Source organism: Maylandia zebra, linkage group LG6 (assembly GCF_041146795.1).
Source record: "Maylandia zebra isolate NMK-2024a linkage group LG6, Mzebra_GT3a, whole genome shotgun sequence".
NCBI lineage: Eukaryota > Metazoa > Chordata > Actinopteri > Cichliformes > Cichlidae > Maylandia > Maylandia zebra.
Genome location: NC_135172.1, coordinates 44,551,916 through 44,576,799, shown reverse-complemented (window position 1 = coordinate 44,576,799; position 24,884 = coordinate 44,551,916). Strand labels below are relative to the sequence as shown.

Genomic DNA, 24,884 nt, shown 5'->3' with positions numbered 1-24,884 from the left:
CAAAGTCCCGATTCGATTCAACTTAGCCTCAGACAGTCAGAAATATTATAATTCTGATCATTTATCAGCACTGTCTTCATCAGAATTGTGAACATCACAGCAGATGCCTTTGTGTGAAAGTAACTGAGAATAAAACAGAAAAACATGAAGGAGATTTTCCTGGTCTGGCTTTTTATAGCAGAAAACCTTAAAAATATTCTGCAATGTTCTGCATATAAAGTTTAAATTTCTTCAGTATTGAACAACAGAAAAAACAGGCTTTCTTGTCCGAGGTCATTTAAGTGAAAAAGAAAAAGACAGCAGCCACAGCGCTGTAAACAACGGTAGACTGGTGGGTAATAAGCGAATGAATAATACAGAAAACAGAGATTGGAGACGGAAACTGTTCTTGAACTACAGAGAGAGAGAGAGAGAGAGAGAGAGCTAGCTGTGCATGAAGTGTGATTTTAATAGTCGTGGAAGCAAAACAGCAAAATTCATGACGACATTGATCAAATGTGAAGCGCAGTTTGCTGCTTCTTTTGCTGCTGGCTCGGTGAATTTTGGTTGGAGAGACAAAACCTGCAGCTCAGAATCAGCGCAAAAAGACGTAATCACAGCGCGGACCGGACGCATCAGGATCGCTGAGCTCCGACAGCGTGTCCATCTACGGGCCGTCGGGTGAGAAAGCCGAGAAAGACAAAGCTGATTCTGATGCGTCGGGTCTGTGTTTACGTCTTTGTGTGGAGTCCGTGTACCTGCTCTCATCTGCTGTTTGGTTGTTGAAATGGTTTTGTGAGCTTTAATCTGAGAATCTGGCGTTTCTGACAAAACACAGTAATATTTAAAAGTCAGGATTTAATGAATCGATATCGCTTTATTCAAGCTACTCACCTCCCACTTCCACCTGCACTTTCAACTGGACCACGGCCAATCAGAGAGGTCCCGCCCCTTACTATCTCTGATTGGTTTAGTCCACGATAGGGGCATAATGTGTGTCTGTTGTTGACCACAAGGAAGGTTGCCGATTTTTTATTTTTTTTGCTACCCGAACATTTGGTCGCACAGGTGCAACCAAATATTTTTTTTAGTCGCACCACTGAAAAATTTGGTCGCACTCTAGAGCCCTGGTATGGTAATAAATGCTGGATGACTGGTGAAAATGTCTGTACTGCAACTCAGCGTTTTAGCTGATGTCTATGTAGTTTGATTAGATCAGATCAGAGTCGATACGATGTAGCAGGAACCCCGTCGTCGGAGTTAAGGACCGAGCAGTAAAACAGCATTTTGTGCGGCACTGTGAAAGGATGTTAATGTTTTTATAATTTCCTGTTTCTTGTGAAGCTGCTGGAAACTTTTTGAGCCAAACCACAGGTTTTTCACTTCATCTCAGTATCTTCTATGTTCGCCCCCACCTTCACCTGTTCACGATGCGGCTCAGTCACTTATGCTAACGCAGAAGGCTGCATGTCAGAGAATAACACAGGGTCTGTGTTATCCCGGAGCCTCACTGTCCACTCTGTGTGGTCTGCAGCCTGTCCAAGGTACCTCGCATCAAGTGACAGCAGGGACAGGCTGCGTCCATCTTTTAACTACAGCTGGTTAACTCTTGGAGGTTTAAAGGGTCAGTTCACCTATTTTTTGTGTGAAAGCTGCTCAGACAGCATGTGCTACGTGTCGTAAATCAGCTGTGTTCACACAAGGAAATGATGCACTTCCTGTTTGGTTGTGAAAAAGATGTGATGATCTTTCCTCTTTTTTCAGCTCTTTCCTGAAGAGTGGACAGATTGAAATCTCTCTGTCTGCAGCAGGATCAGCGAAGGCTTTGGGGAGGGAGCTGCTGCTGCTTACAAAGGTGTGTTTGTCTGCTATCATCTCAGCTGGTTCACATTTCACCTCAAAGTTTTCACCTTTGCTGTTCTTCCTAACCAGCAGACAGAAGAGAGTCGAACATCTGCTGTAGACCTTTTTGTGCTCTGCTGTCTCAGCTCTTTCTGTGAGTTAGCGCTGTCATCATATCAGGTTTTCACTAAACTGTTAGATTATGCTGAACGTATGTATGCAGAATGTGAGTTGATTTATGGAGCAGAGCATTTATACACAGATAACTGCTCAGAGGAGTGGATACAGGTGAGGAATGAAGTAAAACACAGGTGGAAACCAGCTCTCAGGATACAGCAGCACATGCAGTTTTCCATTCAAATGAACTTAAACCTGAATTCAGAGACAGAACTGTGAAAGGTGAGACAGGTGAATGCTGAGGGAACTAAACACAAGAAAAATTAAAGCAGGAACTGAAACTCAGTGACAGACCAAGGATTTTAAAAGGTGCTGTCCATCACAGTGCGAGACATCCTAGAAAGAAGAGCTGGTGACTGGATCCTGGGAGGCTGCTGTGGTCTTAGATTCCCTAGCCACTGAACATTGTTGTCATGTGTTGCATGCTTCTTCTGTATGCTCTTCCAGTATGGCTACAGCCTTGGTGGTACTCTTCTCATATTGCTGCCTTACCACTGAGCGTACACCTTGGATGGTTCAGTTGTTTTTTCCTCCTAGCTTCTGTCTCTCTTGCATACCTCTTCAAGCTGTTGGGCAAGACCGTGAGTCTTTGCTTGGCAGTTTCTAAGGCTTGAGGCATGGGCAGCTTGTTGTACTTTGTAGCAATGATCGGACCCACACAGTGTACTGACGTGTTTTGAGTTTCTTTATTTTTGTTCACCAGTTCGTTCAGGTTAAGGCACAACTCGAGCCAGGAGTCAGCTCCTCTTGCAGCTTCCTCCGCTGCACACACTTTTCCATCAGTCTCTGCCGTCACTATATATAATGAGAGAGTCATTAGTCTCAGCACACACACCTGTCCCCTATGTGCCCGAGAGCTCACTGCACCACCCATCCACTGCAGCAGGCCAGAGACCACCTCCCTGCCACATACTTCTTAGCAGTCAGAATCAGAATCAGAATCAGAATACTTTATTCATCCCGAGGGAAATTAGGGGAAGTGTTGGGAAGGTTACTTTTAAAATGTATTCCACTACAGATTACAGATTACATGCCCCAAAATGTATTTTGTAATGTATTCTGTTACGTTACTCAATGAGAGTAACATATTCTGAAAAATTGGATTACTTAATATATTATCATGCTTTTTACAACTACATGAATGTCCTATTGCTGTGATTTATTAATATTACTGCAGGTTACTCTCCACACCAACACCAACCAGATGTTTAAATCTTAATATAAATGAGTAACAGTAGGTGGACATTAGGTAAGGCTGCACTTTTTGCAGTGTAGAAAACTATTCGGCGCGTATATAAAACAGGTCCGCTCCGAACTGTAGTAAAGGGACCTCTGGCTGATACGTCGGGTTCGTGTCGGCTCGTAGCTGAAAACTAGCTTTACTTTGTTGTCTGGGTCGACTTTGCTAGCAGAGACAGAGAGAGGCGTTGAAAGGCTGCTGCAACGGGACTTATTGTTTCAGAGGAAAACAGGAACACGGTGTACAGTCGAGTCTTAACAGCTTACTTACAACTGGACTACACTGCCCATCAGACTACATTCTTTAGGGCGATGCCTGTAACACTCTGCCTATTGCCTTCATATTAAATAATTTTTTGAATAATAATTAAAAACAAATTTCTTCATGCCATTATGCGGGCTGCAAGTAGAGGTGACATGGGCCGTGAGATTGAGACACAGGCATTAGAGCAGGGGTGGGCAACTCCAGGCCTCGAGGGCCGGTGTCCTGCAGGTTTAGATGTGTCCTTGATCCAACACAGCTGATCCAAATGGCTAAATGACCTCCTCAACTTGTCTTATAGTTCTCCTGAGGCCTGGTAATGAACTAATCATTCCTTAGCTTATGCTTCTTCCTGCTCCTTTTTGAACATGGACGTTATTTGGAGTTGTGGTTGCTCGTTTTCCTTTTGTTTGCTTTGTTCATTTGTCTCTTTTAATTCTATTTTTTTTATACTTTTTCAACATGTTCAAAATAAAGATTCAATCAAAATCAAAATCAAAATCATTTGATTCAGGTGTGTTGACCCAGGGTGAGATCTAAAACCTGCAGAACACCGGCCCTCGAGGCCTGGAGTTGCCCACCTCTGCTTTAGAGCCTCTTAATGTGTGTTTTGTTTGGGTTTCCACCGGCGTGGAATTACCAAAAATAGAGAGGGCGTAGCCGAACATATGAAACAGGAAAATACCGCCGTGTAATCCCTTTATTTCAACAAAGTAACTGTATTCTGAATACCACATTTTTAAACGGTAACTGTAACGGAATACAGTTACTCATATTCTGTATTTTAAATACGTAACGTCAGTACATGTACTCTGTTACTCCCCAACACTGCTTCTTAGGCACGTCTTTCTTCATCACACCTTTCTGAAGCTCAGATAGTTGGCTAACTTCCCTCCATGCTGCCTTCATCTTGACTTCTAGTCTCCTTCTCTATGGAGGGTACTGCTCCTTGTGGCTGTTCATCTTTTAGACTTAGACTTAGAGACTTAGAGCTTTTTATTGTCATTGTGCAGTTTCTTGCACAGCGAAATTGGGTAGCTAGACCACAAAGGTGCTAAAGCAAGAAGAGAAACCAATATACAACGAAGGTGGAAAATAAATAAATAAATAAATAATTAAATAAATAGAATAAAATAAAAAACAGTGTATATGTATACATATGTGAGTGGAACTATATACATGGTGTATGTGCAGGAAACATTGAAACAGACTGGGACCAAAATAATTGCACATTTTTTAGCCAAGCATCTTAGTGACCACTGCTACTATGATGTAGATCAGCTGGTTGGTTTTGGTGATGGTCACAGTAGGGATTGTCTGTGATGATGTAATCTTTTAGTATACCAGAGGGTACTTCACATAGTCTTGGCAGTCTCTCAGGTCAGCTGCTCTCACGTTCAATGCCTTCAATGCACCAGTTGCTCTTGGGGCTTGGTACCCAATCTAGGAGGGTGGGGATGATGATAACTGTCCTCCATCTGATGTCCTGGCTTCCCTTTGCTGTAACATTTGTGTTGTACCTCTTTGATCTCTACTTTTCAGCAGAAAATATTCTATTCTATACTTCAGGGAGCTGTGATGACACCAGAGGATCTCTTAAACACCTTAGATGATTTGGGAGATGGGGAGTTCAAAAAATTCAAGTGGTTCCTACAGCAGGCCAACATTGTTCAAGGCCTCCCAACCATCAAGAAAAGCAGACTAGAGATGACAAACAGGTGGGACACTGTGGACCTGATGGTGCAGACCTACAGACTTCCTGGAGCTGTGAAGGTGACCAGGAAGGTTTTAGAGCGGATCAGCAGGAATGACCTGCTGCTCAGTTTGTCTGCCAGCAGGTCCAGACCAGAAGGTGAGTCACAGGAAGACATAAACAGGAAGTCATTGCAGTCTGACAAAGTTTTGGAGGCAACAGGTAATATTGGTGTAATGTTCATATTCTGTTTGTCTGTCAGTCAGTGTACATTAGCGAAGCTGTGTGTCACTGCTTTGTAGCTGGTGTGTTTGCGGAGCGATCCCAAAAACAGACACGGCAGCGTAAACTCAGTATAACCGAAGCCGAGCTCTTTATTTGGCTGAAAATACCTGAATATAAAACGAGGCAAAGCGAGCTGGGGAAAAAAGCTCAACTAAAACCTAAACTGGGAATAAACTAAGATCAACTATGACGAGAAAGCATGAACATTAACATGAATCTGAAAAGGTGCATGTGGAACAATGATGTGAACCCCCGGTGAGCATGAACATGCACCTGAGCAGAAGCACGAAAAAAACCTGAAAGCTGGAGAGCTGTGATAAGAGACAAACAGACAACCCGACACTGAACAGTGGAAGACAGAAGACGTAAAGACACAGAAGGGTAATGAGGCACAGAGAGACACCTGGGGAGACACCGCTGACAAAAATGCACCTAAACACACTGAACATGGAAACGCAAGACTTTCAAAATAAAACAGGAAACATGGAGTGATGTAGATATGATAACAAAAGCTTGACAACATGAAACACGCAGACAAGAACTACATGACAGACTGGGGAGACTGGGGCTGTGTCCCGATTAAGAGACCGCATGCTTGAAGTACGCGCACTACGCGTACTACGTACGGTGCGTACTATAAGTACGAGAAGTGCGGAAGTAAGAGGCTTGTGAAACGGGACGGCCTAGCCTTCATCGCGCTTTTCAGGTTGCCTAGCAACCATGATACTAACTGCGAGACACGTTACATACAGCTTTGTTTGACAGAAATGAAGGAGAAAAATGTTTTGTTAGTCATTCATTTTTATCATGACATCACTTTGATTAGTTGAGTATCTGAGGCTGAGACCACGGGACTGTAAAACATGATTGTTGGGCTTCATTTCTGTGCTGAACAGTCATTTAAGATTAGCTAGTAAACAACAATCAGCTCATGTTGTTCATGAGACTAAAGTCATCTCACTGTGGTAATGTAAATATAATATGGCCAATATTATAGTATTGTCAGATTATTATGAGATATATATCTCGCAGCTTCCTCCGCTGCACACACTTTTCCATCAGTCTCTGCCGTCACTATATATATATATAATGAGAGAGTCATTAGTCTCAGCACACACACCTGTCCCCTATGTGCCCGAGAGCTCACTGCACCACCCATCCACTGCAGCAGGCCAGAGACCACCTCCCTGCCACATACTTCTTAGCAGTGTTGGGAAGGTTACTTTTAAAATGTATTCCACTACAGATTACAGATTACATGCCCCAAAATGTAGCGTTTTGTAACGTATTTTGTTACGTTACTCAATGAGTATTCTGAATACTTTGGATTACTTAATATATTATCATGCTTTCTACAACTACATGAATGTCCCATTGCTGTGATTTATTACTATTACTGAAGGTTACTCTCCACACCAACACCAACCAGATGTTTGAATCTTAATATAAATGAGTAACAGTAGGTGGACATTAGGTAAGGCTGCACTTTTTGCAGTGATCTTGTATAGAAAACTATTCCGAGCATATAGCCCCTTTAGGGCGATGCCTGTAACACTATAATTTTTTGAATAATAATTTTAGAAAATATTTCTTCACGTCATTATGCGGGCTGCAAGTAGAGGTGACAAGGGCCGCGGGATTGAGACCCCGGCATTAGTGCCTCTTAATGCGTTTTTTTTGGGGTGGGTTTCCACCAGCGTGGAATTACCAGAAATACAGAGGGCATAGCCGAACATATGAAACAGGAAATGACCGTCGTGTAATTCCTCTATTTCAACAAAGTAACTGTATTCTGAATACCACCTGTCACGTTACTGGGTTGTGTGACCCAGTTTGTGGGTTTTTAATGTATCATTTTGTATTCACTGGACAGAGGTTTCAGTTTGGCTCATCTAGTTAATTTCCAGGTCAAATCAAATCAAATCAAATCAAATCAAATCACTTTTATTGTCACATCACATGTGCAGGCACACTGGCACAGCACATGCGAGTGAAATTCTTTTTTTTTTTTTTTTTTTTTTTTTCTTTAAATGACATCAGAAACAGCAGTATGCGACATTACGTGATGGCAGAGCTTCAGTTCATCCTTTGTCATTTTTTTTTTTTTTTTTTTTTTTTTTAATAAATAGGACAGGGGGAATGAATGAGAGAGAGAGGGGGAGAGAAAGAAAGAAAACCAAAGGGGAGAAGAGACGGTGAGAAGGGGGGGGAAGAGAGAGAAAAAAAAAAAGAACTCCTGGGTCACCTGTATGGAGAAAAAAAAAAACAAGCAAAAAAAACAAACAGAGGAGACAGCAAACAACAAAGAGTAACATAATAATAGAGAAAACAAAGCACCATCACAATAAACTAGCTAGTCATAGATATCAATATTTACTAAATAATAAACGATATTGTGCAGCACGCAAGATAGACAGCGCACAGTGTGCTTTGAGGCAGCAGCCAAGAAAGCTTTAGTCCGCGTCTGTGAATACCCATGTGTGCATACCTGTGTGGATCAGCATGCTTGCATTCCAAAGGTTTCTCCATGTAACGATCTGCTAGGGAGTGTGGGGGGGCCACAGCCCCGTCCTCCAGGGTGTGAAGCGGGTATGGAGGAGTGAAATTCTTGTGTGCGAGCCCCACAAGCAACAGAGATGTGCAAACACAACAACACAAACGAGCAAAATACAAGAATGGCCAACCTGAAACTAATAAATATATGTACAATATATAATAGTGTATGCATTTCTGGATGTGTATACTAAATATTTTCCTACGTGTGTGTGTGTGTGTGTGTGTGTGTGTGTGTGTGTGTGTGTGTATACACATTTTTACAAATTAAATAGTAAAAAAAAAAAAAAAAAAATAATAATAATAATAATAATAATAAAATATATAAAATATACAGAGTTGAATATGTGCAAAACAAGTGGCATTTATATACAGTGTGGAGTGCATAATGTTGAAGTTCCAGTAGTGAAGCTGAGGTGTCTATGACGTGTTCAGCAGTCTGATGGCCTGATGGAAGAAGCTGTCTCTCAGTCTGCTGGTTCGGGACCGGATGCTGCAGAACCTCCTTCCTGATGGAAGCAGTCTGAACAGTTTATGCTGGGGTGACTGGAGTCCTTGATGATCCTCCCCGCTTTCCTCAGGCAGCGCTTCCTGTAGATGTCTTGGAGGGAGGGAAGCTCACCTCCAATTATCCGTTCAGAGCACCGCACTACTCGCTGGAGAGCTTTGCAGTTGTAGGCGGTGCTGTTGCCGTACCAGGTGGTGATGCATCCAGTGAGGATGCTCTCAATGGCACAGTGATAGAAGGTCCTGAGGATGCGGGGGCTCATGCCGAATCTTTTCAGTCTCCTGAGAAAGAAGAGGCGCTGCTGCGCCTTCTTCACTGTTTTGTTTGTGTGTACTGACCACGTAAGATCCTCAGCCAGATGTACTCCAAGGAACCGGAAGCTGCTCACTCTCTCCACAGCAGCGCCGTTGATGGTGATGGGGGTGTGTACTTCTCTGCACCTCCGGAAGTCCACTATCAACTCCTTTGTCTTTGCGACGTTGAGGGTGAGATGGTTGTCTTGACACCAGTGGGTCAGGGCGCTGACCTCCTCCCTGTAAGCCGTCTCATCACCGTTGGTGATAAGACCCACCACTGTAGTGTCGTCCGCAAACTTCACAATGATGTTGGAGCTGTTAGTGGCCGTGCAGTCGTAGGTGTAGAGTGAGTACAGGAGAGGGCTCAGTACACACCCCTGTGGAGCACCAGTGTTCAGTGTGATGGGGGATGAGGTGATGCTGCCCAGTCTGACCACCTGGTGTCTGTCAGACAGGAAGCTTGCGGTTTAGTCCTTTGTTTCTTAAATTTCTTTTGCCATCTCCCCCTGTACTCAGTCTCACTGGTTCATGCGCCTACCTGTCATCTCTGTGTGGCTCTTGTCAAGTTTGTGTCTTATCTATGTCTCCGTGTTTCCCGTTTTATTTTGAAAGAGTCTGGTGTTCTTTGTTCATTGCATTTAGTTTTACTCTCCCCTGTGTTGTCATCATGTTTCATTCTAGTCAGCTGTGGCCTCATGTGTCTCCACTTCCCCTGATCACCTCATGTGTGTATTTAAGTCCTCAGTCTTCCTGTGTTCGTCGTCGTGCCGTCTGATTCACCCACCCTGTTATTCTAGCTGCACGTCATGATTCTAGCCTGCAAGATTCGGTATCGGACATGTTCATAGTCACTTACTCCAGTCATGTTTTCCTGCACCTTCATGTGCCAGCACTGAGATCTTGTTCATAGTTTTTCATGTTGTGTTCATAGTCAGTTCATAGTACTTCGTTATAGTTCAGTCCTCAGTCCTAGTCTTCGTTCATGGCCCTCGTTCATAGCCTTTCGTTTCTCCCAGTTTAGGTTCTTAGTTTTGTCATTGCCGTAGTTTATTGTTTGTTATTTTGCCTTCTGTATCAGCCCCTAATAAAGGCTCACTTTGAGTTTAGCAAAAGTTTTGCCTCCTGTGTCTGTGTCCGCACCTCGGTCCTCCAAACACTCTCCACACGGTCAGCGGCTACCGTGACACCACCTTTTTAAATGGTAACTGTAACAGAATACAGTTACTTATATTTTGTGTTTTAAATACGTAACGCCGGTACATGTATTCCATTACTCCCCAACACTGTCAGTACCACATGGAAGATCCTGTCAGGCATCATAGCGGCTAAGGTGAACAGACATATAACTCAATACATGAGTGGGGCACAGAAGGGGATTGGCAAGAATACCAGAGGTGCCAAACACCAGCTACTAGTAGCACTGCCTGGACTGGTTACAAGAAGGCCTATGACCCTAATAGCTGTCAACAGGAACTCCATGGCGTATGGGTGTGGCGTATGCTGCTCGGAAAGCTGCAACCACCAAGTACCTGCAGAGGGTCAGGCAACTCCTGAGGACTCAGCTGAACGGTAACAACAAGATCCGGGCTATCAACACCTACGCCCTCCCCCCTGCTGGGATAAAAAGTTGACCACAGGAGGAGATAGAAGCCACTTACATACAGACGATGAAGCTCCGGACCATGCATGGGGGGTTTCACCCCAAGTCCAGCACCCTGAGGCTGTACGCTAAGTGGAAGGAAGGAGGCCGGGGACTTGTAAGTGTCAGTAACACAGTCCAGGATGAGACAACAAACATCCATGATTACATCAGGAAGATGGCCCCAACCGACCGTGCGATCAGTTAATACCTCAGGCAGCAGAAACCCAAAAAAGAGGAGGAACCATCATGGAAGGACAGGCCCCTGAATGGTATGTACCACCGGCAGATAAAAGAGGTGGCTGACATCCAGAAATCCTACCAGCAGCTGGACAAAGCTGGACTGAACAAGCTCTGAGCACAAGAGCCATAGAGGCTGGGGTCTATCACACCAGGCAAGACCCCAGGTGCAGGCTGTGTAAAGGTGCCCCTGAGACAATCCAGCACATAACAGCAATGGTGCTAGATGCTAACACATGGCGGATCACTCAGTGATATCTGGCCTTACAGATACCACCTTCCTGGTTGAGAACCATGGCCTCTGACCTGAGGGTGAGGATTCTCATTTGAGATGTTTCACACTCAGAAACCACCCCAGTACAAGCTGAAGGTTATTGCTCAATGAAACCACCAAAACCACATCTCCAAAGGTGGATTCTGTTAATCTGGACGTAGCGTTTTCAGTGGGAGAAACGTTTCGTCACTCATCCAAGTGACTTCTTCAGTCTCAGCTGACTGCAGGTTTCTTATATACACCACATTTGCATAATGACGGAAACCAGCCCACTGAAGGAACAATGGGCGGTGAGGTCAGTTCCTTCAACATGATTATGCAAATTCTCATGACCATTTATCAACAACCACTGATCAACAACCACTGATCAAAAACCACTGATCAATGGTCGTTGGTCTCCATTTGACGCAATGCATTATCAGGGACACAACACTGTCAGCAGCTTTTCGCAGTCATCCTTTCAAGCTGGTTCTGAAGACTAGGGGACTGTCTAGCCTGCTCACACTTTTAAAAATAAACCATGAACCTGCTTGAATAACTTTTTATCTATATATTCAGAGTGGAATTTATTTTTATTGAGTCATTATGGCTAAAGTAGAGCTTCTAAGGCAGTTATAAATGTATTTCTGTGAGTGTCTTCAGTCAAACATTAACTTCCAATTATGAAAGTTATAATGTTTCCTGAAGAAATGCATGAAGCATTATCTTGAGACAATATTTCACCCTGAAATCCATGTGTTTCTAACATTAACATGGGTATTTGTAGACACAGGTTTATAATTTGTTACTTGTTTGATACAGATGTGGTGGTTCCAGTACCAGAGCCTCGCCCCATCATGTTTTACAAGCAGATGCTTCAATCAAACTTCCAGGACAAGTTCATGTGCGCACAAGAAGGGTGGACAGAAGATAAATTGCATCTAACTGATATCTACACAGAGCTGTACATCACAGCTGGATATGATGTACATATCAACACACAGCATGAGGTCCGGCAGATTGAGAAAGTATGGAAGCCAGCAGAGCCAGAGAAACCTATTAGACCCACAGACATGTTCAAACATCCTTCAGGAGACTACAGACCCATCAAAACAGTGATGACCAATGGAATCGCAGGAATTGGAAAAACTTTCCTTGTTCACAAGTTTGTTTTGGACTGGGCTGAACAAAGATCCAATCAAGATGTGCATCTGATTTTCCCCTTCACCTTCCGTCAGCTGAATCCTCTGAAGGGAGAAAAGTTCAGTTTGGCAGAGCTCATTCATGAATGCATCCCAGAAACTGTAGGCATCCCACAGGAGGCTCTTAATTACATCTTTACAGATGTTCAGTCATCAGGAATCACCAACTATGACAAGAGTAAATTCAAACTTCTGTTTGTGTTTGATGGGCTGGATGAGAGCCGCCTTCATCTCGACCTTCATTCTGAAGACATTCGCTCTGTCGATGTAACAAAGGCAGCTAAAACAGATGTCCTGCTGAGGAAACTCATCAATGGGAAACTGCTACGCTCTGCTCGCATCTGGGTAACCACACGGCCTGCAGCGGCCAATCAGATCCCTCGAGAGTTTATCAGCAGTACAACAGAGGTCAGGGGGTTCACCGACCAACAGAAAGAGGAGTACTTCAGGAAGAGATTCAAAGGTAAGGAGGAGGCTGACAAACTCATCTCCCATATCGTGACATCACGAAGCCTCCACATCATGTGCCACATCCCAGTCTTCTGCTGGATCACTGCAACAGTTCTGGAAGATGTGTTGAAAACCAGAGAGGGAGGAGAGCTGCCCAAGACTCTGACTGAGATGTACGCAGAGTTCCTGATGTTTCAGATTGATCGGACAAAAGAAAAGTATGGCCCAGAGAAGAGCATTCAATACATTAAGTCATTAGCAAAACTGGCCTTTGAGCAGCTGGAAAAGGGCAACCTGATCTTCTATGAGAAGGATCTGAGAGAGAGTGGCATTGATTTCAGCGAAGCCTCGGTGTGCTCAGGAGTGTTCACAGAGATCTTCAAAGAAGATCGAGGAAGGAAAGGGAAAGACAAGATGTTCAGCTTCGTCCATCTGAGCGTTCAGGAGTTTCTGGCTGCTCTTTATGTGAGGATGTCGCTTATAAATAGCAACAAAAATGTGATGCTTTCACCACCACTGTCTCTGAAAATTCTTCGACTGCTTTTCAGTAAAATATCTTCAAAGAAGATCAACAAAATTTCTATTGACAGGGCCTTACAGAGTTCAAACGGACACCTGGACTTGTTCCTTCGCTTCCTCTTGGGTCTTTCACTGCAGACCAATCAGGATAAACTACAGAGCCTACTGAAAAAAACAGACTGTCGGTCAAAAACCAACCAGAAAACAATCCAATACATCAAGGAGAAGCTCAGTGAGAATCTGTCTCCAGAGAGAAACATTAATCTTCTCCACTGTCTGAATGAACTAAATGATCGTTCTTTAATAGAGGAGATCCAACAGTATTTAAGTTCAGGAAGCCTCTCCACATATGAACTTTCTCCAGCTCAGTGGTCAGCTTTGGTCTTCATCTTACTGTCATCAGAAGAACATCTGCATGTTTTTGACCTGAAGAAGTACTCTGCTTCAGAGGAGGCTCTTCTGAGGCTTTTGCTAGTGGTCAAAGCCTCAAAAACAGCTCTGTAAGTACATAGATAACAAGAATTAGAAAATGTCTTAAAACACCATGATTGTTCACTAAACACTAAACTAAACAAAACCAGTGATTTGATAATTGTGAAAACAAATCAACACATTAAACCACAAGCAAAATTAACTACTGGTTTGCAACTTTGTTTGTAGACAGTTTTAAATATTTTGGTCAGATTATTAACTTTAGATAATGGAATCTAAAATTCCTATGGAAATTTAAAGTGGTGTTATTAAACTGTTTGATCCTGCAATCAACCATTCTTGTATCTGAAAAAGTAAAACCTCTTTGGAGGTCTTTTTTTTATACCCCAAAATGTTACAAATGTTTTGTTAACTCATTTCAAGGCTGAGCAGCTGCAATTTGTCAGAAAGAACCTGTGAAGCTCTGTCTTCGGTACTAAGCTCACAGGTCTCCAGTCTGACAGAGCTGGACCTGAGTAACAATGACCTGAAGGATTTAGGAGTGATGCTGCTATCGTCTGGATTGGAAAGTCCACGCTGTGCACTGAAAATTCTCAGGTAAAGTTTTAACGTCTGTCGAAGTTTAATTTTGTTTCGGCAAAGACTGTTTCTTCACATCACGATTTCTGTCCAAACTATTATATACCGAATGTATGATAAAAGCAGTTGACTCTCTGCATTGTTTGGATGGAGAGATCAGCGCTGAGGCTGCTTCTATTGCTGTCTGGCGTAGCCCAGGCAGCGGCTCTCAGTCTGCCCGCGGCAGCGAGTGATTGTGGACAGTTGGAAAAGGAGGTACCAAATTCAAACATTCCCGCCCCCCTCCATTGTGATGACCATCTCGCACAGAAAGCAGATGTTGCTGCACACAAGAGCACACAAGACAGGGGGTGGGTGTAGCTCAGGAGGTAGAGCAGGTCAGCTGCTCATTGGAAGGTTGGTGGTTTGATCCCTGGCTCCCCTAGTTTGTATGCCAAGTATCCTTGGGCAAGATACTAACCCCAACTTGCTCTCAGATGCATCTATCGGAGTATGAATGCGTATGAATGATAGTTTAAAATCCGGATGCACCAACGGGAGTTGGAGTAAAGACAATGAAAGGCATCTACAAACTGCTGAGGGACTCCATACTGGTGTAGGATAGCCCATAGCGATCGTGGATCAAGAGTTGGGAGTTCGCCTTGTAATCGGAAGGTTGCCGGTTTGAGCCCTGGCTTGGACAGTCTCGGCTGTTGTGTCCTTGGGCAAGACACTTCACCCGTTGCCTACTGGTGGTGGTCAGAGGGCCCGGTGGCGCCAGTGTCCAGCAGCCTCGCCTCTGTCAGTGCGCCCCAGGGTGGCTGTGGCTACAATGTAGCTGCCATCACCAGTGTGTGAATGTGTGTGTGAATGGGTGGATGACTGGATATGTAAAGCACTTTTTCCTTAGGGACTAGAAAAGCGCTATATAAATACAGGCCATTTACCATAGAGTCGGCCGGTGGACGCTGTCAAAAGCCTTCTCGAAGTCAATGAAATTAATAGAAATCTTCCTTTGGTATTCCAATGTTTGTTCAATGATCATGCGGAGGGTGAAGATTTGCTCGACGCATGATCAGCCACTCCGACAGCCAGCCTGCTCTTCTCGCAATTGTTCGTTTACTGCGCATCGTAGCTGATTCAAAAGAACGAGGCAAAACACTTTCCCGGGTACCGACAGCAACGCGATGCCCTGCCAGTTGTTACAGTCACCCAAATCACCTTTCTTTGGAAGTTTGATGATTATTAAACTGATTTCTGTTTTGGTCAGACCACATACAGAGTAATTTGAAAATAATTTTTATGGTCTGTCACTCATCCAAAGCATGGCGGACCCCAGTTGGAAGCCGCCCTTACAAGACTCCTAAACGCCTGCTGGTCAACATCATATGTACCCGATGATTGGACAAAAGGCGTCATCATCAAACTTTCAAAGAAAGGTGATTTGGGTGACTGTAACAACTGGCAGGGTATCACGTTGCTGTCGGTACCCGGGAAAGTGTTTTGCCTTGTTCTTTTGAATCGGCTACGACGCGCAGTAGACGAACGATTGCGAGAAGAGCAATATATATAACTTCAATAATATGTCATTCTTTATTTGCGGTTGTGTCAAGGCTGTCAGGCTGTCAGATCTCAGAGGAAGGCTGTATCTGTTTGGCCTCAGCTCTGAAATCCAACCCCTCACGCTTGAGAGAGCTGGACCTGAGCTACAACCATCCAGGAGACCTAGGGGTAAAGCTACTGACTGCTGGACTAAAGGATCCACAGTGGAGACTGGACAGTCTCAGGTATGGACTCTACTGTTGAACTCACATGCTCTCTCGCAACAAGATCCTCGATAATGAGGAAGCTTCTGAAGGCTCATTCTGGCTTTATTTCTTCCTTCAGCCTGGAGCATAGTGGAGCGCAAAGGCTGAAACCTGGTCTGAAAAAGTGTAAGCATGTTTTTATTCTGCATCATTACAAACTAGTCACATTTCTGCTAAATGTCTCTCAATACATTGGTGAAAAACTCAGCGGTAAACATGTGAACATGTGACATCAGCTGCTCATGTCATAGTATCTGTCACTTGTGACAACACAGTGGTAGCTGTGACCAGGAGATATTTTATTTTGTATTCTTATGATCACAGTTATAATCAGAAGTATCAATCATTAATCATTTACCATTGTTGAACCAGTTGACAGAATAATCTTTGAACCATATCTATGTTAACATTAATCTACACAGATTATCAGTACTTTAATCAGTCTATTGTTGTTCTGTACTATTCATGTTATTTGCTTAAAGCTGTTTCACAGTTCTGTAATCACTCAGAAGCCTGTGGGGCCTGCTGGACCCTGCCTTGGTTCTATGTTCAGTTCTGCACGTACACAGGCCTTTAGTAAGAATAGGAGGGTCGTCTGAGGACAGATATACTTTCACAAAAGGCACGAATGTAATACACACTTGTTTTCTCTAACAACTAACAGTTGATGTCCATATTAGGTAAACTCTCTGAACAGGCCCAAAACTGTTATCATTTCCAGTAAGGTCTGACTGTGTTACGTCATCATGGGATCATGGGTTATATAAGGATGGGGAGCGGTCCACTCTTTGGAGATCTGTGGCTGTACGCTTGTCTTCCCATGCTTCTGTCTTAGAAGTGTGCAATAAAATCACTATGTTTGTCACCTACACGGACTTGGCTGTTTTTCCTTCTTACCCAAACTGAACCAGACGTAACAACTTGGTGCCGAAACTCCGGTTGGAGAGGAGGGGAGCTTGCAGCTATCGTGTGGGTGACAAACAGGGGCGGAGGCCAGCAGCCTGTCTGAGTGACGCCAGGCGTCATAAGAAAAGGTGAGTGCCACCTGTTGATTTTTATCCAAAGGCGCTATATTGGAAGTTAAAACTAAATTTAATTAAATAATATTCACGCAGTCTGGGCTTCTGGCGTTGGTCCATAGTGATCTTGACTAATTAGTTTTAAAATAGGGCATAGTAGTCTGACTAAATTCATTGTTGTTCATTTTGGGGGTAAATTTTGAGTTAAGAAGTTATGTGTTTAAGTTAATACGGTTTAAGGTGTGTGGAAACAAATAGATACGGTTTAAGAGGTTAAATGTGGGTTGACTGGGAATGCCAGCCAGTCAATCGGTAGTGTAGGGTTAATTTGGTTTTAATTGGGTAGCAGAGACGGTCTCGGGCTTCAGATAATTAAACGGGGGGGCTGAGAGCTCACCGTGAGGCTTTTAAACAAGTAAATTCGTTTAGGACTGAGAAGCTAGGCTCTCTAAGAATGCAGTTTGTTCAGCAGGTGGCGCTGACCCCTGACCCCGGACGCGTGGTTAGGTTCTAGCCCGGTTTTGGCCTCCCGCTGGGGACTTGGGACTCCCGGTTAATTGGCCAGGTAATCTATGAGTGATTGCCTTCTACTGCATTGATTGATTAAGAAGGTTAGACCTGGCTGCATCCTATCTAAACGTTGGGCACACTGAGCTTTAAGTAAAGCCAAAAGCGTGAACTGTGATGTGTCACGTGGCTGGTGGAGCTCCGTGTTTTCCTGGCGGGGAAGTAGTTTTAAAAGTAAGTAGAATTTAGTAATTTGACCGTTTTTCAAGGCGGCGTACTTGAAACGGTAATTGATCAGCAAGAGCCGGGCTCTGGGCTGAAAGATGCTTTTAAATTAGTCAAAAATTTAGCAACACCAGCAGAGAAATAGAGAAGTGAGATAAAGTTGTTCTGGCATATGGTGTTTTCTTAGGAATTCGAGCGCTATCGGGAGGGCGTTCCCGAGGTGTGTATTGACCAGTAAGGCTAGGCCTGGGCTATAGGTGCTTTTAAATTAGTCAAAAAAGTTAGGAGTAACCTCTTCTGGGATATGACGTCTATGCGGGCCCGTGTATACTGTATATAAATTACCCGTGTGTCTGTGCATTTAAAAGTGTAAATTGTATAAACTGTCTTGTGTTGTTGAATTTTTTCTGTGTGGATTCAGAGTGTGAAAAAACGAAAACGCCTTTCTCTTCTGTGTAAATAGAACATAAATTACCGGTGTGTGTAAATAAAGTGTAAAATAGTGGTATAAACTGTCTGTTGAATTTCTCCTGAGTGTTGAAAAAAGGAAAAACTCTTTTCTGCTCTCTCTGAGAGAGGGGCTGTGTGTGTGTGAGACAGGAAGTGTGCATGCCCATAGAAGGAAAGAGATGAGGTAAACTCTGTGCAGATAGACCGAAGTAAAAAAAAAAAAAAGGAAAAGGGTCTCTCTCTGTCTCTGTGAGAGAAAAAAGGTGGGGGCCAAGTGAGCCTGCGGGGCCGAGCGGGTCCGCGGGAGCGAGCGTGTATGCTGTATGAGGAAGAAGGGAGTGGGAAGGAGCGAGTGAAAAGAGTAACCGAGTATTTGGTGATTTTTTATTATTTCAGAGGCTCTGGGTAAGAGTTTTGACTTTAGCTGTGAGAGTTGTGAAAAGAGCAGGTTTTTCTTTTGTTGTAGACTGTGAGTGATTGGTGTTTTTCTGCCTAGTGCTGCGTGGAAGACACCGAAGTGTAGAAATGTTTGTGGTTTATCTTTGTTTGACGTTTTATATAGAGTTGGTTGATTCAGGGTGATTTCTCCCGTTTAAGGGAGGAGTTGCAGTGTGGTTATGTTAAAGCTTTACTGTAGGGGTATGTGTGTGATTTTGTGCTGGCTTCGCATGTTTAAATGGATGCACAGAAGTTTGTGAGTGAGAAATTGTTATGGTGGGGTTTAAAGTTAGTAAAGAGTCAAACAACGCCCACTGTTTTAAAAAGGCCCAAAACATCATAGAAGACACCTCACATCCTGGCCACTCCCTGTTCGAACTGTTGCCCTAAGGCAGACGGTACAGGGCAAGCAGAGTAAGGACTAATAGACTCATACACAGCTGTTATCCAACTGCAATAACACATCTGAATACTACAAAAATGTCCACCATGCCACTCTTGTGTTAATCTATGCACGGTCTGAAGCATGACTGTGGGAATACTTAGTATGTTAAGTAGTCTATCTATTTTATTTATTGAATTTTAGTGTTTTTTTTTTATATTTGATATTGCTAGGGATGATGCAATGATCGGGGACCATTCATAATTTTGTTGGTCTCATGACAATGACTATAAAGATTCTGATTCTGATTCTGATTCTGAAATCCACCCTCCTCAAGAGTTCAATAATTTAGGCAGTTATGTTTATACAAATACTAAATGTATGTTTAGTGTCTTCATACAGGTGTTTTTTCTTAACCTGGAAACCTGAGTACGGCAGCAGAAGACAGGCCAAGCTTTGGCTAAAATTCACGGCTGGACACCAGAGTTGTCCTCACCCCTCCCGGAAAAACAAAAATGAGAGAATGTAGTTTGAGGCAGGTTTTTCTCGCTGAACTGCTCTGGGTGCTGTGTCCCTGAATCTCACCAGTGTTAACCTCTGGCGGAAGACATGGGGAAAAGGAAGAGATGTTCCTGGTAAATCACTGAAACAAATAAAACCACACACAACCAGAGAAAGGTATGAGAAGTGTGAGGAACAGACACATGTGCGTGTTAGAGAAATGCCTCGTTTGAGAAAAAGTTAAATTAACCCATATACAGACGCACCCATACATGCAATGAAGAAACAGCTTACATACATGTGCACGTACATGCAAGGTTAAAGTAGCGACACTTAACATACACCTGTTTTTAAATGATATAGTTTATACATTACTGACAAATAAACTCTTTGGGTTGCAGGACAACAACGTAACGTCAAAAGACAAAGACACTGGTCTGATGATTAAGTGAGGACACGACAAATTTAGTGGTTAAAAGGGTCGACTTGGGACATGTTTTTGTTGATTGTTTAAGACAAATGACTACTGAATGGTAGAAAATTCTTTTTTAGGTTTCTAAACAGGATCTTATGAATTTTAACACGTACCTGTGTTGTCCTGTCAACTTGAGGGGTTATGAGTTGATTATATGGTGAAAAAAAAAAAACAAAAAAGGGGGGAGACGAGATCTCGTTGTTTCTCCCCTCTCTGGACAGCACAGCCAACACAACATCATTTTCCTGTTCGCCTGTTTTGTTTTGTTTTTGTTTTTTCTGAAAGCCGAAGCTGACCTGGACTCCTACCCTCCCCTCTACCATCGTTGCCCTCTCCGCGACCATCTTTGACCCTTTGACCCCTGAAGGCCACAGCAGCTGGACTCACAACAACAACTTGAGGATGTCAACAGCGCTGCAAAAAAGCGATCTCATGCAGTAGAGACGGAGAGCACTAAACCTAAAGCCCGTTTCACTACACGGGGGAAATTCCCAGGCTGCGTCAGCTGACAGAGCTGTGACGAGACGCGCATTAAGCCCGGAGGAAAAGGGAGGGTGAGCAAAAGAATGCTGACCTCTGAGAAGAGCCGAACGGAAGAGCTGCAGAAGGCCGTGGAGCAGAGTAAGGACAACATAAACAGACTCCAATCTGACGTGGAAGGAAAAGACTCTGAGGTGTTTGCCCTCAGTAAGAGCTCAAGGCATCAGAACAGAAATTGAGCATGGCTCCGGAGGAGCTGGCTGCTAATTGAACTCATCAGTCAGACTTGGAGTTTCACGTACAGGACTTGTAATCAGGCGGAAGCTTGCTGGAGCAGGAGGTCGTCAGACTTGACGCAAAGCTCCAACAGCAGGAGTAAACCCTGAAAGAGCTACAGAAGCATAAGGGTCAAGTTATAAGGAGAAGATGCAGGCAGCTGCAACAACGGATGAAAACAGACCCAAAGAGGAGGGGAGGACCCTAGGCCATGCTTCAGGCCGCTGGTTTACCTAAACTACAGAACAGGAAGGTGATGAACACAAACATACACCAACACGCGAACACACACTTCTGCATGCGCCGACTTAGAATGAAGAGAAACACACACATGAACACTTATGCACTCGTTGAGGGAGTGAAAACTGATACATACCCATGCACTAAAATCAAAATGTTGATTTAATTTACTAAGAAGTGACACACAATGCTCCAGCTGCTGCAATGAAGAATGCTTTACTGACAAAGGCTCAATGCTGCACACAACAAAGTCAACTATAGAATATGCTATAATAATAAGCCCAGAGGGCATTTGTGTGGTCTGGGGAGCAGAATCCAGAGCGGTTTGGTTATGAAAACGATGCCTGTGCGAGATATCTGGGGCTTAAGGCCTCGACTCAATTGTTTACTGTACACTAAAAAGAAAAGAAAACTCTCTGAGCAGTGGTGCAGAGTGAAAACGAGGAATTAACAGTGTGAGTTTTATTTCAGAGCGCCACATCATTGTGATGGAGATTTAATAAAAGGAGGAACACACGGACAAAGAAGAAGAGAAGGGGGGACAGCCCTTGAGCACGATTGCCTGAGGCATTAAAGTTCTGTACTAAATTCTGGTTTCCAGTGTGAGAGAAGTCACGCAGTGCCAGTAGTAGAGCTAGGTTGAGTGATGATTCTAAATTACTGTAAGTAAATCATCGTACACCGTTCAAGTTTCATGATAACGGGGATCTAGACTTTGTTGAACCCTAGGCAATTTGAACAGGTAAAATTCGAGTGACCAAGTAGCAGTTGAATAGAAGTCATTGAATAAGTGTTGAAATAAACTGGCAGAATTAAGAGAATTAAAACATTTCAAGAGCTCAAATTACTTAATGGTTCAATTTTGTTTCACGAACGCAAAACATATAGGTTTAGGAATATGAAAAGGTTGAGGTGGTGTTGATTTGACTCTGTGTAGGTTTAGGTGGGTATTTTTATTGATGGGAGGAATATTCAGTGACAAGTCCTAAGACCCGGGCGTCTGCATTTTGTTTTTGTTATTTTGAACAGTGCACTGATTTTTGTTTCTGAATCTTTTCTTTAAGCAGATCTGCACATCGGAAATTACAAGCATTACACGTCGGCGAGAAAATTGTTGTAAGTGAGTTTCTCCGCATTGAAATGGGTTCTGGAGGAAACACTTGTGGGGACAATTAGAAACGAGAGTCCCTGTCTAAAAAAGGATTCAGCGAGGTAATCCAAACTCAAGTTCTTGTTTTCTTTTTGAGATGACGTCATTTTGCTGAGTGTGGAAACTAAATGCGACGACAGGTTTCACTATCAGCAAAGAAAGAAAGAAATGAATGAATGGATGAAAGACTGGAAATAAAAACAAACGGACTGACTGGTAAAAGATGACAAGACTTGACCATGACTCAAGGTTAACCACCTCCACCTAGATAGGATAAAAGGGTGGATGAATTTATGTGTGTTTCTTTTTACAGGAGTAGAAGGATGACAAAATATTCGAGGATGAGTGAACCTGTAAATGCCATTTTTGTGTCTTGTGTTGTTTACAGAGGTAACTGCGCAGCGTTACCATTTACATTTTCTTCCCTACAGGGTTACAGTTTTAATGTTTTTCTATTACAGGATTTCTGGGCGGATGTGTGAAGAAACGGTGTTTATGGGTTAGGAGTTGGTGATGCTATTACACTGTATTCTGGTGAGAGTGTTGGGGGAGACACACCCTGTCTTGAAAACTGTGATTCTTTTACAGGAAATGTTTTTATAGCACCTATGGGATGTGGATGCCTGACTATGGTCAATGTGCTGCTAATGTTTGCTTTGCTTTGGTGAGAAGGGTGCAGTAGAAAACAGACAAGTGACATGAAAACAAGTAATAATAACAAATAACAAATTTGGGGACAGTTTGACCTAGGGCCCACTAACTGGCCATTAGGGGCTCTCTCTCTTGGAATAACATTGCCCAAAGGGTGAATAAAGCAAATTGTGGCAATATTAGTGATTTAATGATTGGAGAAATCCTGAACATGATACTTGTCTGTTGTGCTGAATCTTTTATTACTCTTATGATTTGCAGGTGGTTGTAAATAAGCTGTTTACTTTAACAGGTTTGCTTTTTAGCTGAATTGCAAAATACAACTAGAACGATTAATTGAGACTAATCGCAACTAACCTGAAACTGAGGAGGTTCTATATAAGGAGGAATTAAAACAGGTATAAAATGCATCTGATCTTTAATTGCAGGTGGGACCATGAAGATTTTTTGGTACAGATTGCAGGTTGTTGCTCATTATTGAAGTGTGCTCATAAAGGTAAAAGCTATATAGGGGGTCTATCATTTGGTCTGTGTTTTAATAATTTAGGTATGGCAAAATTAAAGGTTTCTAGACAATTTAGGGAACGAGTGAGAAGCATAATTAGATGATCAGAAACTGAGTACTACACTCAAGTTAGAATTAAGAATGCCCAATTTGTTTGAGGTCTGTTGTTCATTTTTATACACACATTGCAAATGTGCTTATAAGGAGCTGGCACTTAGTCTGTGAAGGTCAAAAGCTTCATCCGACAACGGATCGGATTGATATATTGGAGCTATTGACTTCACGTGCAGAGGGTTAAATGCATGCACGCTTACACACATAAGCATGGCATAGGATTGGAATAAACAAAGTCAACAACATTAGGTTAGGAGAGCCAGCGCAGGAGAGGTGTTGGCTTTCTGTCTCTTGCAGAGAAGGGAACAGACACCAGACGGGGACACGGAGATATGGGGATCCTTCACAGCAACTGGGGTCAAGTGTCATGGCCTTGGGGCTCCTTGAGAAGATGGATCCCATAACCACAGCGATAACCAGGAAGGGGTTGGCGAAAACTAGGAACACCAGAGACCAACGAGATCTGTGTAACGACTGAAGGGTGGTATAACCCCGGAAGTCGAAGAAAGAAGAATCTGAGGGCGTTTCTTCACTCCAAGAGGAGGTGGTAAAGGGGCCTGAAGCGTGTCAGGCTGAAACTCGAGTCCGAAGCTAAAAGAACAGCTGGGTTGTGGGAAAATTGGAAAACAACGGAGGCGTTGGGATTGATAAGTGTCATAACGTGTTTGTTTGGTTTGGAAATAAATCCTGGTGTGAGTTGGGCTGGCAAGCCAGCCCAAAGAGGAGGAATGTGACCAGGAGATATTTTATTTTGTATTCTTATGATCACAGTTATAATCAGAAGTATCAATCATTAATCATTTACCATTGTTGAACCAGTTGACAGAATAATCTTTGAACCATATCTATGTTAACATTAATCTACACAGATTATCAGTACTTTAATCAGTCTATTGTTGTTCTGTACTATTCATGTTATTTGCTTAAAGCTGTTTCACAGTTCTGTAATCACTCAGAAGCCTGTGGGGCCTGCTGGACCCTGCCTTGGTTCTATGTTCAGTTCTGCACGTACACAGGCCTTTAGTAAGAATAGGAGGGTCGTCTGAGGACAGATATACTTTCACAAAAGGCACGAATGTAATACACACTTGTTTTCTCTAACAACTAACAGTTGATGTCCATATTAGGTAAACTCTCTGAACAGGCCCAAAACTGTTATCATTTCCAGTAAGGTCTGACTGTGTTACGTCATCATGGGATCATGGGTTATATAAGGATGGGGAGCGGTCCACTCTTTGGAGATCTGTGGCTGTACGCTTGTCTTCCCATGCTTCTGTCTTAGAAGTGTGCAATAAAATCACTATGTTTGTCACCTACACGGACTTGGCTGTTTTTCCTTCTTACCCAAACTGAACCAGACGTAACATAGCACAAGGATGCGTGCTAAGTCATCCAGCTAAGTAAATCCCAAAGGTTGATTCTGTTCATCTGGACGTTTTCAGTGGGAGAAACGCTGCGTCAATCATCCAAATGACTTCTTCAGTCTCAGCTGACTGCAGGTTTAACCAACCTTATATACAGGACATTTGCATAATG

At 43.2% G+C, this 24,884-nt stretch overlaps 1 protein-coding gene across 1 annotated transcript; it reads left to right on the top strand.

Moving 5' to 3' along the window:
• Positions 1-1,750: 1,750 nt before the first annotated feature.
• On the top strand, positions 1,751-24,664 carry LOC101486920 (NLR family CARD domain-containing protein 3). The gene is made up of 6 exons (XM_012917864.4): positions 1,751-1,834; positions 5,069-5,351; positions 11,789-13,637; positions 13,993-14,166; positions 15,741-15,914; positions 16,015-24,664. Exons 2-6 carry the CDS (start codon positions 5,078-5,080, stop codon positions 16,163-16,165), a joined length of 2,622 nt encoding a protein of 873 aa, XP_012773318.4. The 5' UTR covers positions 1,751-1,834; positions 5,069-5,077; the 3' UTR covers positions 16,166-24,664.
• The last annotated feature ends 220 nt before the right edge of the window (positions 24,665-24,884 follow it).

Excerpts from the sequence above, each read along its gene's own strand:
- LOC101486920 (XM_012917864.4), top strand. The coding sequence starts at position 5,078 with ATGACACCAGAGGATCTCTTAAACACCTTAGATGATTTGGGAGATGGG. Across the intron at positions 5,352-11,788 it reads CAGCAGGTCCAGACCAGAAG|ATGTGGTGGTTCCAGTACCA; the intron begins GTGAGTCACAGG and ends TGTTTGATACAG. Across the intron at positions 15,915-16,014 it reads TGGAGACTGGACAGTCTCAG|CCTGGAGCATAGTGGAGCGC; the intron begins GTATGGACTCTA and ends TTCTTCCTTCAG.